The 17674-nt window shown below is 35.5% G+C and overlaps 1 protein-coding gene across 24 annotated transcripts in view; it reads left to right on the top strand.

The window, feature by feature from the left end:
- AHI1 (Abelson helper integration site 1) overlaps window positions 1-17674 on the top strand; it is a 199003-nt gene that overhangs the window by 93737 nt on the left and 87592 nt on the right. For 2 of the 24 annotated variants that reach the window (XM_072824585.1, XM_072824577.1), the window contains one exon: window positions 1372-2994. The exons of the other annotated variants lie outside the window; for them this stretch is intronic. In XM_072824585.1, the coding sequence (XP_072680686.1) occupies window positions 1372-1580 (209 nt within the window). In that variant the 3' untranslated portion in view covers window positions 1581-2994. Of the gene's footprint in view, window positions 1-1371; window positions 2995-17674 lie in introns of those variants that run through there. 24 annotated transcript variants of the gene reach the window in all.

The raw sequence follows: 17674 nt of genomic DNA, 5'->3' as shown, positions 1-17674 counted from the left end.
AGCCCCTTTACAGTGAAAGTGAGAGGCAGAGGCTGGCTGGTCAGAGTCCATGTAGCTGGAATTATCTTAAAACATGATCTCCTCACTCATAGCTCAGTCCTTCTCATCCTACAGAACTAAACTGCCTACTCCCAGTGGAGGGCACGAATGCAAGAGGTGGAAAGGGCTGCCAGCTCAGGACCTTCCGTGAGGCTGTCCCTGGAGCCACTCCTTCATTCCTGGCCCAGTGACCTCCCTGTCTGCCCCATGGGCCCACTGGCTGTTGGTGGTGTCTTTTGTTACCAGCTTTGGAGGCCTATGATCTACTGTAGAGTAATAACCCGGCTGGTACTGACTCTGTGGAACAGATGCAGGTGTTAAAATTGAGGTGTAAAGCAAGTATTTCCTAAGGATTAATCAACCTATTTTTTATTGGACCTTTAAATATAATTCTGTATTTGCTAGTTACTAGGTTTTTTAAAGATTTGGTTCCAGTGAGACTGTGGTATTTAAGGCTCCACTCAAATCAGAGAAATTTTGTTCTGTGATCATTTATCTGAATCCCAGATCCCATTGAGTCATCTCAAGAGTTTTTATGGAAGTAAATTTTAAAACGTGGATCATTTAGCAAAAAGTAGAATGAATTCCTGTTATGGGGTGGGGGGGAAATTAACAGGAAGTGCTTATTCTGTTGGCAGTGAGGTAGTTGTATCATCTTTGCACATTTCTATTTGAAGGACAGCATGTTTGATTTTTTTGTACTTAGCAGGTCTTTTCACAGCATGGCTTGAAATTAAATTTATTTCATATTCAGTAGATCAGTTGGGTCATATAAAATATGAATCATTTTATTAATATGTCTTTATTAATATAATTTTTATATCATTTTAAATTGTGGACTTGGAGTTTGATGGGGAAAACAGAATGTGACATGGTTTTTAAAAACAATCAATAGCTTCTGTCTTCTCCATATTTTGTTTGCATCTTCCATTAGCCCATATAAACATATACTAAACTTTATAGCCAACCATTTAACCTCATCCTAAGTGAGGTTAAGTCAACCATTAATCTCATTCCAAATAGGCAAAGTATTTGATTTAAACATAATCAAATGATTCGGATGACTTCAGTATTGGTTAAGAGATGTCAAGTTAACTTTTGTGCATCTACATATTTTTGAAGAATGTATTTTTTCACTGATTTTTGCATATCTTTGACAAGGATACACTTACTCCCTTGACCAGTTCTTAAAATTAGGAGCCACTTTCCAGTTAAAATTTATTTTTAGTGTTTTCAAGATTTCAGTATCTCTTAAGGTTTTAATTTTTTATGGAAAAATACAAAACTTTGGGGGTGCTCGCGTGGCTCATTCGATTAATGTCTGCCTTTCAGGTCATGATCCCAGGACTCCAGGATCCATTCAGCCCCCTATTCAGAGCAGGGAGTCGGCTTCTCCCTCTTCCTCTTCCTCTGCTCATCTGCTTGCTCATGTGCATTCTTTCTATCCCTCTCTCTCTCTAATAAATAAAATCTTCAAAAAGAAAAATGCAAAACTTTTAATAATAGTATCACTGAAATCTAAAATGAATCCTGGGTCATAGTTTCACCAAGGTTTTGTGATATCATTATATAATCCATTTGTAGAAGGTACATTACATCTAAGTTGGAAACATGATGCTTCTTGTATTTCAAAATAAGGAAAAGAAAACAGTTTGGCAAAAAATGGGAGTTAGAATGACCCTGAATAAACATAGCTGATGGCAAAGGGGGGTTTCCATTTTAAGGAAGGTAAAACGAACTTCAAAGAACGTTCTTATGTTATCAGAATTAGTAGTTTTCTAATAGCATTACTTAACTTTAAACTGTTGATTGGAAGATGTTTTATTGAATTCTGATTTCAAACTTCCAGAATTCTAAGATTTCAATTCAGGTGAAAGGAATCAATTCACTGTCTCAGATAAAGATGTCCGCAGAGGGGATCCCTGGGTGGCTCAGGGGTTTGGCGCCTGCCTTCAACCCAGGGTGTGATCCTAGAGTCCCAGGATTGGGTCCCATGTCGGGCTTCCTGCGTGGGGCCTGCTTCTCCCTCTGCCTGTGTCTCTGCTCCCCCCCCCCCCCGTGTGTGTCTCTAATGAATAAATTTTAAAAATCTTAAAAAAAAAAGAGATGTCTGCAGAATTGATTTTCTGTAGACAGATGTCCATAAATGTGCTTTATGGTACTAAAAATCAAAATTGTTTTTACTATGCAGTTTTTAAAAGCAAGAAAACAACCACTTCTCTGAAGTCAGCACGTGTGCATTATGGTGCTGCAAAAAGCACTGGACCTGGGGTCCAGAAGAACAGGAGCCCTAATTGTACCACTTCCCAGCTGTTCTCTTGGCTAATAACTGCCTTTATCTCTTCCAGGTATATTAGCTCTGTTTTCTACTTCATATGAATTTTCTACTTCATGGAATTGTGAGGATCAGAAAAAATATTTTAAAACTTTGCAATCCATAAGAAACTCTAAGAATAAATGACATGAGATTTTATAGGAGATTCTTTTGATATTTTTTTGAAGTTTGAAATCATGCAGTTTGTATTGTGGTCAAAGGAATAGAGGAAGTCAAAACATGATTTAATAAAATGTGTCAAGTAATATTATAGGAAAAAGAATGTGTCAAAGAGGCAATAATGGATCTAGAATTTTCAGAAGCATGCCCAAAAAGACATTAAGATGAAGTAATTTTAAGAAGAAAATTTTCAAGCAAGCATCTCAAACTTAAATAATCCACTGGAACCCACTTAGTTTTTGAAACTTTGGCTTTTGGGCAGCCCCGGTGGCTCAGCAATTTAGCGCCACCTTCAGCCCAGGGCATGATCCTAGAGACCCAAGATGGAGTCCCATGTCAGGCTCCCTGCATGGAGCCTGCTTCTCCCTTTGCCTGTCTTTGTCTCTCTCTCTCTCTCTTGCTCTCTCTCTCTCTCATGAATAAATAAATAAAATCTTAAAAAAAAAAAAAAAAAAAAAAAACCTTTGGCTTTCCTCATAAGTACCAGTCAACACAAAAGCCCTGGGGATATGAGACCATTTTCATACTTGAATTTTTCTGGAGACTGAGCAAATGACCTTGATTTCATGGATTTTTTTTCTTTTTTTCACTATTTTATATTCCCCTTCCACAAAGACTGAGATATCATTTGTTAGATTTTTTGTTGTTGTTGCCTGTATTTGGATTCTCAAAAATTGATGTTTGATTGGTACAATAGAGATACAAGGTGCCATTTTAGTCACCAGTATCAGTATATTACTAAAATAAGTATCCAGTGATCCAACTTAACCCATTTGTTAAAGATTGAAACTTTATTAATTGTAACAGAAGCCCCTATATTTTCTGAGTAACAAATATTACTTGAATTATTAAAGTGTTTCTTTGTTGATAACTATTTCCTAGCCAATTATTTTCTAAGAAGCTATTTTACATCATATTTATACATATGGTGTAGGTTTCAACCTTACAGTTTTCAGCCTTTTTTATCTGTTAAAAATAGAAAATTTTAAGCTTTTTTTTTTTTTCAGTCACATCTCTCTGTGTGTGAGGGGGTGTATGTTTTGTTGAAGAATCTATTAAATTTAGTTGAAATAAATTGTAGCGTTTGCCCAGTAGGTTAATTTTAAAAGTAAAATAATTATATTAACATTCACTGAAAAGTAAAAGGAAGGCAACTGAAAGCCATTAACCATAAGAAATTAAAATGAGATCCCATTGGAGATGCCTGGGTGGCTCAGTGGTTGAGTGTCTGTGTTTGGCTCAGGGCATGATCCCAGGGTTCTGGGATTGAGTACTACATCGGGCTCCCTGTGAAGAGCCTGATTCTCCTCTGCCAATGTCTCTGCTTCTCTCTCTGTGTCTCTCATGAATAAGTAAATAAAATCTTTAAAAAAAAAAATGAGATCCCAACTCAACACCCAAGAAATAAACAATCTAATCATGAAATGGGCAAAAGACACGAACAAAAATTTCACCAAAGAAGACCTACACATGGCCAACAAGCACATTAGCCAATGCTCCGCATCACTTGCCATCAGGGAAATAAAAATTAAAGCTACAATGAGATACCACCTCACACCAGTCAGAATAGTGAAAATTAACAAGACAGGAAATAACAAATGTTGGAGAGGTTGTGAAGAAAGGGGAACCCTCTTGCACTGTTGGTGGGAATGTGAACTGGTATAGCCACTGAAAAACTGTGTGGAGGTTCCTCAAAGAGTTAAAACTAGAGCTACCCTACAACCCAGCAATTGCACTACTGGGGATTTACCCCAAAGATACAGATGCAATGAAATGCCAGGACACCTGCACCCCAATGTTTATAGCAGCAATGTCCACAATAGCCAAACTGTGGAAGGAGCCTCGGTGTCCATTGACAGATGAATGGATAAAGAAGATGTGGTCTATGTATACAATGGAATATTACTTAGCCATCAGAAAGTACAAATACCCACCGTTTGCTTCGACGTAGATGGAACTGGAGGGTATTATGCTGAGTGAAGTAAGTCAATCGGAGAAGGACAATCATACGGTGTTTCACTCATACAGAGAATATAAAAAATAGTGAAAGGGATTATAGGGGAAAGGAGAGAAAATGAGTGGGAAAAATTAGAGAGGGTGACAAACCATGAGAGACTCCTAACTCTGGGAAACAAACAAGGAGTAGTAGAGGGGAGGTGGGCGGGAGGATGAAGTGACTGGGTGATGGGCACTTAGGGGAGCACTTGACGGGATGAGTACTGGGTGCTATACTATGTGTTGGCAAATTGAACTTTAATATATATATAGAGAGAGAATATATATATATATATTTATATATATATATATAAATGAGATCCCATTTATTTATTAAAAATGAAAACTACAGGGGATCCCTGGGTGGCTCAGGGGTTTAGCGCCTGCCTTTGGCCCAGGGTGCGATCCTGGAGTCCCGGGATGGAGTACCGCATCGGGCCGCCAGCATGGAGCCTGCTTCTCCCTCCTCCTGTGTCTCTGCCTCTCTCTCTCTCTCTCTGTCTATCATAAATAAATAAATCTTTAAAAAAATTTTTAAAAAATGAAAAATACATAATTGTATCCTAATGCTGCCAGAGTACATGCCAGACCACTGAATTTGCATTTTATAGTTATTCTGATGTTTACCTTTTCTAAAACTTTCCAGTTGATGCATTAACAACTTCTTAGTCTTTTTTTTATTTTGAAGGTTTATAGAATATATTAGCATATAGCATCCTTTTTGAAAAGACCACGTGTAAATCTTTTGAGAGCATAGATAGTTAAACAGCTGCTATAGTATAGATGGCTCTGAAATATGAAAACTAATTTCAGAAGACATTCAGTCACAAACTTATATAGGAAGAAATATGTAAACTAACCACTTTTGTTATATATGTGACAAATACAATCATCACCATGCTTGAGCTTTAACTTCCTGAAAGAAGCTCCTGTATTTTACTCCCTGTCTTATTTCTGATGACAGCATTACCATTTTTTAGGTAGAAACTGCAGACCCATCTTTGACTCCTCATCCTTTCCTCTAACTAGACAGTCTCAGAGCCCTCTCATTTCTTTATTCTAAATCTTTCTTAATTCACCAACAGTCCTTTTGATCTTTATGATCTCATTCTTGTCCTGTTTGTTCCTTTTTTTCTAGTGTCAGAGTTTTGTGGGTATCATTACATCTTAAATCTCTCTAAGTTCTTTTCTCTGAATTCGTATTTTCCTCTGTGCTCATTTTCTTTTTTTTTTTTTAATATTTTTTTCTTTATTTATTTATGATAGTCACACAGAGAGAGAGAGGCAGAGACACAGGCAGAGGGAGAAGCAGGCTTCATGCACCGGGAGCCTAATGTGGGATTCGATCCCGGGTCTCCAGGATCGCGCCCTGGGCCAAAGGCAGGCGCCAAACCACTGCGCCACCCAGGGATCCCCCTCTGTGCTCATTTTCATCTATTTATGTATCCTAGGTCTTTCTTTTATGCTAGTGGTTTTTCCTTTATTTCTGACGATCCGTGGTATCTGTCTCTTTTTTAAAAATGAAGGACTGGGTACAAAGATGGTGTCCCTCTTCTGTTGTGTAAGTAGCTCTATTATCTCCCTTTTTTGTTCACTTTAGCAGAAACCCTCTTGAGAACTTTGTATATATAGCTAAAACATATTAACTGGCAGCTTATATTTAGGATAAGCAAGCAAGATAAATGAATTCACCTATGAGGCTGTTAGACTCATTGCCAGAATGAGAATAAGTGGGATAACCGTATTCGCTGTAGAAGACTTCATTCTTCCCAAATGGTATGTTCAATAATATTTTTAGGAACAATTCCACTGGTTTATTTTTTATATTTTAATCTTTTTTCCTATGGTTAGTGCTCAGCAGCATCCATTTTATATGGGTTCTGCAGCCTGCTTGGCCTTAGTGTTTTACATACAAATCTTCCAATTTTTTTCTCCTGGGTTTTGTTTTGTTTGGCCCCTACCAAGTACACTATTTGTGTGTTCACAGGTCCCGAGTTTTGTTGTCCAGATATATTATCTATCTACTGCAGCCCACCATAATGTTTTCAGGCATTAATTTCTAATCACTTTACGTCCTCTACAAATTTGTTGAAATCTCTAACCTGTTTTTTTCAGGCTCACCAGTGACTTTCACATTGCCCATTCCTATGGTCAGCTCTTTGTGTTTATCTTACTTGACCTATTGACAGTACTTGATACATTCTATGGCTTCTTAATACACTGGTTTCTGGGATACCACATTCTTCGTTTTCCTTTTATCTCATTCTGCGTTCTCTTTAGCTGTTTTCTTCCTCTTCTATGTCTTATTAGATTGTTCCACTGCAATCTGATCTTCTTTTATTCCGTATATATAATTATATATATGCACATTTCCTTGGTGTTCTCTTGACTTTAAATAAACCCTGTATGCCAATGTTTTATCCTTCCTCAACTCTAGGCCTGCAGAGTTTAAAATAGTAGCCTCTAGCCTCATGTACCCATTGATACTTGAAATGTAGCTAGGGTGACTTGGTAACTAAGTTTTAATTATATTTCATTTCAGTTTTTAAATATAAATAGCCATGTATGGCCAGTGGCTATCATGTTGGACAGTTCAAACTTATAAAATCTACTTCTATATAAATCTTCATTCTCAACACCAGACAGATCACGTTACAATATAAAATATAGATTACTGTTTTTTTAAATTTAAAACACATAATATTTTTAATATTAAAACTTCCTTGACTGTAATGTTGAAAATGTCATAGTATTTCATCATCATGATTGTAGAAAGGTTATTAATAAGCAGTATTGAGGTGTGGGGCACCTGAGTGGCTCAATCAGTTAAGCATCCAACTCATGATTTTGGCTCAGGTCATGATCTGTAGGGTTATGAGATTGAGCCCTGTGTGGGGCTCCCCTGTCAGCAGGGAGTCTGCTTCAGATTCTTTCCATCTCCCTCTGCCCCTCCATCTGTACACCCTCTCTAAAATAAATAAATGAATCTTTATAAAAATAAATAATATTGATGTTAATTTTAATAGGGGGTCTACAGTTTTCTTATTCTTCATATTTAAATCAATACATGACATTCTGCTTACACTTAGCTGAGAAGTCAGTGACACTGAACTTAGATCCAGATTCTGTTAGTTATGCTATGACCTGGAGCAAATTATTTCATCTTAGCGACTTGTCATTTGAAAATAGGGGATGGGAAAGTGTTTACTGCAAGTGAAAGTTTTTAAATACCAACTATGCTTGACTTAAAATGCACTAGGAGTTATAGATAGTATCTTTATGACTATATTCAGAGCTATTTTAATCATTGAACTTTTTATTTTAAATTTACCTAACTTCCCACTAAATTTTAGAAAGAAAAATCACTATGTTCTTAGAATTAGACTTAGTGAATGTCTTGTTAAAATCCAAATTCCTCTAGTACATATACATGTTTTCAAAATACAGTTTCTAGGCATACTGATTAAAGCGTTTCCATGACAAAAGTGATTTTTATTTTATATTTCTAAAGTAGGAGAATTAGAAATTTTCAGGTTCTTTATCAGAACATAATTTACATCATGATGAAAGTAGTGAATGTTTGTGATTTATTTACTGCTGTGCCTCCAGGGTAAAATGAAACTGTCAGTAATCAATTCACTCAAAGATGATTAAAGGAAGAATTACAGTTTTATTTGTCTGTACCCGTGAAGGGGAGAAGGGCAGGTTATAAAATGGATAAATTACTTTTGACCAGGGATAACTTTATTCTTCTACAGTTTGAGAATAAGACTACATTTAATGTTATTTAATATGAACCATAAGATGCATTTTACTATTTTTATAATCTCAAACCAAAATTGACAGTTTTTCCATTTTTAAGGCAGTAAGACATCCAAAATGATTTTATTGTAGGGTATATGTCCATATATATAGTTTTTAAAGTAGATTTTTTTCATAACTTTTTTCCAACAATAAACTTAATGGATGGCTTTGAAGGAAATAAGTACTCCATAATTTTGACATCTTTCTTCAAATGTAGATAATACTTTGAGTCTTTCAGTATTATAGTGAATATATCTGTATATCAAAATGTGTACACCTCTGATAATAAAAAAATATTTTTGTGTTTAAAATAAAAGGTCAAATTTGACTCCACATTAATCATATTTACTCATTCCTTCCCTTGATGTACCTATACATGTTCCACGTCACTGTTCACCTCAGTCTTCATGTTCTATGATGCTAGGGGAAATGATGAATTTTAAAAACTAGTAATTATTTTTTTATTTACTAACTTTGCTTAGTGTGGTCACTGCTTGGAACCAGGGAAACAGTTCTCCATGTTTACTCCCTAGGTCAGGGAGATGAAATGAAATCCCATTTATATCATAACAATAATAATTTTCGTTTCCTTGTAAATTCCAGTGTCCCAAAATAACTTTAAAAAAATTAAGTCTATGACAAAACATATTTCAATTTTTAAACATATTAGTTTGTGTCTACTAAAGGCCCTAGAAATTTAGAGGAAGACTAGAAATTTGGAGGAAGAAGGCTATCCAAATTATATTCTTATTCACTCTTAGCTTGTTCTATATAAGACCATATGCGGAATAGCCTTAAGGTTTCCTTTAGACTAGCTAAGTGCATACTTTTGCATTTTGTGGTTTAGTCAGTTTGGTCTGGATAGCAAACAGTCTGTGATATCATAGAATTTACTGGTAATGTTTTCTGGAAATGAATATCCATCACTTATTGAAAATGTCAGCTAACAATGGAAATTAGGTTTAGGAACCAGTCCTTCTGGTAATGATAGAGATGTGTAGATAATGTTGATTTGTATTTTCCAGAATTTTAAAAGTGTGTTTTCAGGAAGCTTTTTCCTTGAATGAAAAGTGAATGAAAATGTGAAGAATTACTCTCTGTGTTGTTCTTAGTCAGCAACTTGCCTGCAAGCCTGAGAGCAAAGTTGATGACAAATATAGCAACTAAGAAATGACTAAATGGAGTGACTGGTCATATTTTAAAAATAATTTAAGAAGTTTTTACATTGTAAATGTCCAATAAGTAAAAAGTAGAACATTGTTCTAATTTCAGGCAATTTCCTTTTTTTTTTTTCAACTTTCTCCCCTGAAAAATATTCAACTGTAATTTTATAAAGAATAAAAACTGACAGCGGTTTTTGACTAGTGTCCATCTTTTTTAGCAGAACCAGAAATACTGTATTTTAGCAGAAGAATCCTAACAAAACCTGTTACTCATTTTAAAAAGTAAAAACTTTTGTATGCTTTATCAAAAACTGATTCATACCGTTGGTCAACCAGTGTTTATAGAGAGCCAGTGTTTATGGTGTCAGGGACTGTGCCAAACCCTGGGAGAAATGGAAGATGAAAGACTGCCCTCAGAATCTTCCCAGTCCAGTTAAAGAATTCAGAGGGCAGAGAAATAGTTACAGTAAATGGAGTTGAGTTCAACAGGAGATAAGGGTAAAACAATAAGGGAGCACAGACAGGAATCAGACTGCTTAAATTTATCATCCTTATGAAATGCACTTAGTTTCATGGCCTTACTTAGAATTCCATGTCACCTATTCAATATAGAACAGTGTTGTCTATTTAAGAGTCATCCAAATGACAGTTTAGAACTAGGAATCTGAATTTTGATGCTGATCTTTTACAAGACCAATATGTCACAAGTCATGTAATAACCTGTATTACTATATCTTCAAATCTGCCCACCAGGGGTGTTCTGGGAATGAATGAATATTTATGAAGCACTCCAGTTTCTTTCCTATTAATATGTGTGGCTCTGTGTGTGTTGTGTATACTTCTTTTGAAAGGAACCAAGTCACATCTCACAGCTATTAAGTTTTGTCAAGGCAAAGTAGGTAGTGAGTAGGTGTATTTTGGCCAATTCAGAGTCAACAAAGTTTGAGGTGTTTTTATTTGGTGCAGGGATAGAGGTCTCTTGTTTTTCTATTTTTTCTTCTTTATTTTTATAGTAAAATTATGAGGCTTGATACTTAGTGTCATCTCAGTCTTTTTAATCTGTAGATTTTCAAGATTTAGCAGAGTTGAAAGTAAAACATATTAGCAACTAATATTAAAGGCAGTTATAAATGCACAGTATAACCGGCAAATTAATCTTAATATTCATGAAACTTTTATAGGGAAAAGGTTGTTGTAGCATAATAAGCATATTTTTTAAAAATGACTTTGCTTTGAGTTATGGAAGATGTCTTCTAAATCAACATGCTTATGTTCAAAATCTAAATTTATTACCTCTCCCTAGAATTTAAATTATATACTTTATGGATAGACCTAAGAAAATGAGCTCTCACCTTCCTACATTCTGAGTAGTAAAATAGATGAAAATATTTTTTTCTGTTATTAAATCTTTTCTCATTTTAACTTTGTTCTTTTAAGTTTTTTTGTTTTAGTTTTTAATTCTAAAGGATGTTTAATTCTTGTATGTGCAGATACTAGGAATGCAGGAGTCACTCATACATTTAATAAGTATCCAGTGATTACTTACTTTGTCTGGGGCACTGTTACAGGTGTTATATGAATGTATCAGTAAACAGAGCAGGTAAAAATCCATACCCTTGTTCACTTTACCTCCAGTGAGAGAGGCAGACAGTGAGGAAATAAGTATAGAATAACAAGCAAGGGAGGGAAGGGAGATAAATAAAGTGAACAAGGGAGTGAGATTATGTTGATGTTTTAAATACGGTCGTCAAGGAAAATGTCACAAGGAAGCTGACAGTTGAGCAAAATTTTGAAGAAGAAAAAAGGCCATATCATCTGAGAGAATAGCATCCCAAGCAAGATTTCAAGTCAGTAATATGCCTGCTGTGCATTTTGAAGAACAAAAAGGCCAATGTGGCTAGAGTAGAAGGAATGAGGGGAAAGTAGGAGACAGTGAGGCCAGAGAAGTAGCAGGGGGTCAGACTGCACAGAATCCGATCTAAATAAAATGCAGACTGATGCCCATTTTCTAGCACGGGCAGAATTCACAAAATACATTTTTTCTAAAGTGGAGGGTGTTTGGAATCTTAGAGTTTGATACTTTCTAAGTAAGAACAATGAATAGGGAACTGGGTGGCTCAGTGGTTTAGCGCCACCTTCGGCCCAGGGCGTGATCCTGGAGACCCAGGATCGAGTCCCATGTTGGGCTCCCTGCATGGAGCCTGCTTCTCCCTCTGCCTGTGTCTCTGCCTCTCTCTCTCTCTCTCTCTCTCTCTCTCTCTCTCATATGAATAAATAAATAGTAAATAAAATCTTTAAAAAAAAAAAGAACAATGAATAAAGTGAACTAGAGAATGCATATGGTATAGTGACAAATCCTAATAGAAGGCACTATTTAAACTTAACTGTATCAGATCGAAGACTAATAATCATAAAAGGTGTTGGAGGGGGGCGCCTGGGTGGCTCAGTTAAGTGTCTGCTCAGGTCAAGATCCCCAGGGTCCTGGAATTGAGCCCCACTTTGGTTCCCTGCTCAGCAAGGAGTCTGCTTCTGCCCTTGCCCCTCCCCTGCTTGTATTCTCTCTCACTCTCTCTCTCAAATAAATTAATAAAATATTTTAAAAATAAATAAATAAAAGGGGTTAGGGCATTCCAGCTAGGAAAGTGAGTTAAAAAGTTATTTTAACAATTGAGGTGGGAGAATGACACTGAAGTAAGAAAATAGAGATGTTTAATTATTAAGTATTAGAGATTTGAAATGCAAGTGATAAAGGATAGAGAGGTAGAATTTGAGGGTATCTTAGGCTTCTGATTTTGGCAATCCATTGGCAAAAATCCATTGACAATCCATTGACAAAAAAATCCATTGACAAAAATTCTAGAAATACTGGAAAAATAAGGAGTTATATTTTGGATATATTGAGTTTAAGATGCCTGGAAGACATCCAGAGCAAGGTATCTAGTAGCTTGCTGATTCATTTGGACCTCATTTATTAAATATCCTGCTATGAGTCAGGCTCCGTTCTAGGAACTAGACTGCATACTTTGAAATATGGGGGTGGAGTATAGAGATTAAGGAGTCAGTGGTGTATGTCTAGTCCTTGAATCCATAGGAATTAACAAGATAAGCTGGAAGAGGCTATTAAATGAAAAGAAGCCAAGAGACTAAGAACCATTAGGATGACCATGAGATTGATGGCTTGGATGCTTGCTACCCAAAAGATGGTCAAGGAAAAATTGAGGACACAGGCAATTACGAGAAGTTTCTTTTGGTGCTATATGTCTTTTTTTTTTTTTAATTATTCACTTCAGTAATAAATTTTAATTTAAAAGAAACGCCTGAATTATGATAGTATATCTTTTATCTCTTTTTCTTCTTTTTTTATCTTTTTTTCAAGATTCTATAACATTATTGCTAAAATAATCAACATTAAAGACTTAAAATATTAAGTTATATTTTAAGGATTAAACACATGGAATTAAAGTATTTTGACCTTGTGTATATAGCAAATATGTAACATAATTATATTAGAAACATAACTATTCTCAGATTGAATATCTAGAGCATGTCACAAAGGATATAATTTGGACATACTTCAGTCTCCTGTTAGAGTTTACTGGAGATATATGTCAAATACTAAAAATTACATGTGGGTTTTGGTAGTAAATAAGTTCTGTAGGATTTTGAGTGATATTTGGTTAGCACAATTAAATTATTTGGTATCAATTTAAAAGTTAAGAATACGCTAACATATATTCATTGAATCAATTTCATTTTTTATTAATATTTGGGAAAAAGTAGCACAGGTCATTGGAGACTGAAGAGATCTTTCAAAAAGGTGTGAGGCTTAAACTGAAGCACATAGACCGTAATTTAGTCTTTATGCTCACTTTTTTAGCAGGGCTAAAACCAGGAGCCCTATTGTCTGACAGATACAATCCACACCATAGAGCTACTCACTTATCCCTGCTTGATTTGTACTTCTTCAGAATCATTAATTTACCAGTCTCAAATGTTAGGGACCCCTTTCCCTCCTCAGTGCTCTACTCATTCATGTTTACATACCCTTGATGAGTGGGTCACTGTCTATTTCCATAACTAACACAGGAAAACCTACTGATTTGTGGTTTTGTATATTCACTGTGCTTTACCTCTGTGGTCTGTATAGGCATCCAGACTTTGTAGACTCAGGGCCCTCAGCCTTTGATGTTTCTGAGTTTGGGAGAATTTTTTTCATATAATGTATGAAACATAGTGTTCAAAGAATGTTCTCTTTCCACAATCTGAAATATATACCCAGTAAATAGATGGCTTCCCATAGGATCCTGAACAAGCCCAATATAAAATAAATACTAGCATTTTAGTGGACTAGGCGAGGATAAGTTACTTTAAGATTCACATTTATTAAAAATTTATTTTTAGCTGAATATTTAGGGAAATATTCAGAATATGGGATGATTATACCACTGGAGAATCTGTAGCCTGTTTTGCCTTAAGATATTTTTAACTCTTATTTTCTGTATTTGTGTATTCAGTCATTCAACAGGCCTTTATTGAATATAAACTGTATGACATAGCAACTGAAGATTTATTAAACATCGTAAGGAAAATACTGTGATGAAAGATTGCACAGGAGTGCTAAGGGAGGGAAGAAATGGGGAGGGGTATATGAATCAGAGTCAGGACAGGAGAATATCATAAGCTGGTTCCTAGAGAACATAATGTTTGACCTGAGCTTTAAAGGATGTCTAAGAAATAACTCAGCTTAGAAGGAGGTGTCAGAAAGGGAGAGGGCTTAGGTGCACTCTGACTGGAGTAAAGAATGTGAAGCTGGAAGAATGGCAAGAGTAAGTAACCACAAAGGAGGATGGTTAGTGAGCTAAGCACTAGCTATGTCCTGAAGGGCTTTCTGTGCCATTTTTTTATAAGCAGTTTGAGTTCAGCACTTGAGGAGCATTTTGACCTGAAGATTGTGCTGTAGAGTGACAAGATAACAATTTTTCCTTAGAATAGCCTTACCAACAGTGTGAGAGGTCATCAGAAAGCCCATGGAGCAAGTCAGGGGGTTTGGTTAGGAAGCTATTCCAGTAATCCCAACGAGGGAAAAGGGTCTGAGCTAAGTAGTGGGATAAAGAGGAGGGGGCATGTTTTTATATATACACACACACACACACACACACACACATACACATACACCTGAACACACACATACATGTATGTGTGTATGTAGTTTTTAATAAAAATCTTTTTAAGGTATGATAAAGTTCATTATTATCACCTCAAGTTGTATGAAGTAAGCCATTAAGTTCTCTAAAGCAAAGCTCATTGTTAGAATATCTAACCTGTCATATAAATAATTATAATGCTTACTGTATTTTATTCCTTTAAAACTTTAGTTGTACATGTATGTAAAGGCTGTTGAAAAATCTACAAATATAGGCTATTTTAAACATCAAAGTCAAATATACTACATGTGTATTTATATATATCTCAAACATATTGTATGCTAGGTACGACTTAAAGTATTTTTTTCCTATATTAGTTAACTAATTAATTCTCCCATCAGCCTATGAGATACATGTTTCCCCTTTACTGAATGAGGCAATGGAGGCACAGAGTATATAAATAACTCGCCCAAGGTCACATAGCTAATAATTACCAAAGCCAGTCTTCCAAAATACACAGAGTGGCTCCAGAGTCAGGATATATACTAGTAAATTGTGCTTTGAAATGCATTTTTTTCATTGTAAAGAGACAAAAACTAATAATAGAAAATTGTGACTCATACCTCTGAGTTGAGAAAGGAATTTACCCTGAAAATAATTATTTCTCAATAAGCATAGATTTATTGAGTGAAACTCTCAATATATAAAATATAAATACATATTGTAGTAGCTGTTCATTTGTGCATTAATTTGGGGGCTTTCTCTTATTTTTAAGAAGATACCCAATAAATCTAGAGTTGGGAGAAGTGTTTGGTTTTCATTGACTGTTTTTAAATAATACTGCTAAATTTTTTCATTGAGAGCCTAAACCCTATTTACTCTGCTTACGTGGAAGATTTAGCAATATTCAAAACCATTGAATATTTGCTTGCCTGCTATATAGTCATTAAATGTCTAATAAGAGTCTATAGTCCCCCAAATATATTTTGAGATTTTTTAAAACCACAAAAAAAGTTGAAAAAAAACAACTCCTAAATGTGCATCATTTGCTTCTTCCTCTCAAAAACTTTATTCATATATCTGCTAAAAATAATGATATTCTGTATATAATCATAGTACTATTATCACACCTAGGAAAATTAACTAGGATTCTATAATATCTAATAAACAACTCAAATTCAGATTGTCCTAATTGCGTATAAAATATCTTAAGCAGGGATCCCTGGGTGGCGCAGCGGTTTAGCGCCTGCCTTTGGCCCAGGGCGCGATCCTGGAGACTCGGGATCGAATCCCACGTCGGGCTCCCGGTGCACGGAGCCTGCTTCTCCCTCTGCCTATGTCTCTGCCTCTTTCTCTCTCTCTCTGTGACTATCATTCATAAATAAATAAATAAATAAATAAATAAATAAATAAATAAATAAATAAATAAATAAATAAATAAATAAATAAATAAATAATAAAAAAATATATCTTAAGCAGTTTTTTGTTTGCATGCTTATTTTGTCTAGCATCCAGTCCAGATTAACACTTGTACTACATTGATTGCTTTGTCATTTTAGTCTCATTTAATCTCTGCTAGACTTCTTTGTTATTTTTCATGACACTGACTTTTTTATAGTCTGCTGAGCCAGTTGTCCTATAGAATATCCAGTGTTTTGTTTTTATCTATTTCCCTGGTTAGATTCAGATTAAACGTTTTTTGGCAAGAACACTGTAAGCAATACGTACTATTTTGCATCACATCAGGTGGCATATAATATCAAGTTACCCCACTACTTACGTTGCTAAATTTAATCCTTAATTAACATAGTGAACACTAGATCCTATTGTAAAGATAAAACTTTTCCCTTGTTTCCCTTTGTTTGCTGGATATTCTGTGAGTTGATACTTTGAGACCATGTGAATAGCCTGTTGTACCCCAAAAACCTTACTCAGTGGTTTCAGCAGTCATGAATGATCCTGGCCTGAATTAACTGTTCACTGTTAGGGGGTTCAGCATGGTGGGTTTCTAACATAATCGTTGCTTCTACATTTATTGGCTGGTGTTTGGTCAAGAAGAGCCCTTCTGTTTTTTCTTGCCTGTCTCTTTGAGTATTGTGGGGTTTTTTTTTCATTCAACTTGTTATTATATTTCTTTATTATCATTTTTTTTGTGTGTGTTGCCAAAGATGTCCACCAATCTGACAAAGGAGAGCCCTTTTGTGTCTATTCCTGTATCCTTTGATATGAACCAGTTAGTTTAGATAGTACTTCGTACTTGCAGTATTCTCAGTGTATCGTGCACTTTCCTGCCCTAAAGCTGGGGTCTGTCATTTCCCCAAAAAGCCCTGGTACTATTTAGTGGAAAATGGAATTTAGAAACTAAAATTTGGGGCTAAGTACATTCATTGCTATTGGAATGTCATTGCTTCTGAGACCTTTAGAACTGGACATATTTAGGAAATCATGTTTTTTAAAAATCAGTGAATTCATACTATGATATCCCAATTAAATTTTAAATCACCCTTATTGTATACTTATATGTTTATATAATAGGGAAACTTGTCATCTGTCAGTAATATAGGTTGCAAATATTTTCTCCAAGTTCAATATTTGGCTTTTGGACTTGACAGTGCAAAATTTTTAGAAAAGGTTTCCTTATACCTGGGTTTGTAAACAGATTCCTCTGTTTTAAGATTGGTATAGCTTCATGTTTAGCATTTAAATCTGGCCCATTAAGAATTTATTTTCCTGGTTTATGGTATGATATATGGAGCCAGTTCCTTTTCTTTTCTTTTTTTTTTTTGTTTTTTAAAGGTTTTATTTATTAGAGAGAGAGAGAGAGAACAGGAGTGGGGGTGGAAGGGGAGGGGGGAAGGACAGAGGGAGAAGTAGACTCCCCGCTGAGGAGGGATTCCCAACGAGGGGCTCAATCGCAGGACCCTGAGATCATGACCTGAGCCAAAGGCAGATGCTTAACCCACTGAACCATCCAAGCACCCCAAGATCAGTTTCTTTTTCAAAACATCCATCGCTTCCCAACATCACGTATTAAA

The sequence above is a fragment of the Canis lupus genome, chromosome 1 (genome assembly GCF_048164855.1).
Source record: "Canis lupus baileyi chromosome 1, mCanLup2.hap1, whole genome shotgun sequence".
Classification (NCBI taxonomy): domain Eukaryota; kingdom Metazoa; phylum Chordata; class Mammalia; order Carnivora; family Canidae; genus Canis; species Canis lupus.
The sequence above is the reverse complement of the archived record's forward strand: the minus strand, read 5'-3'. Positions and strand labels throughout refer to the sequence as shown.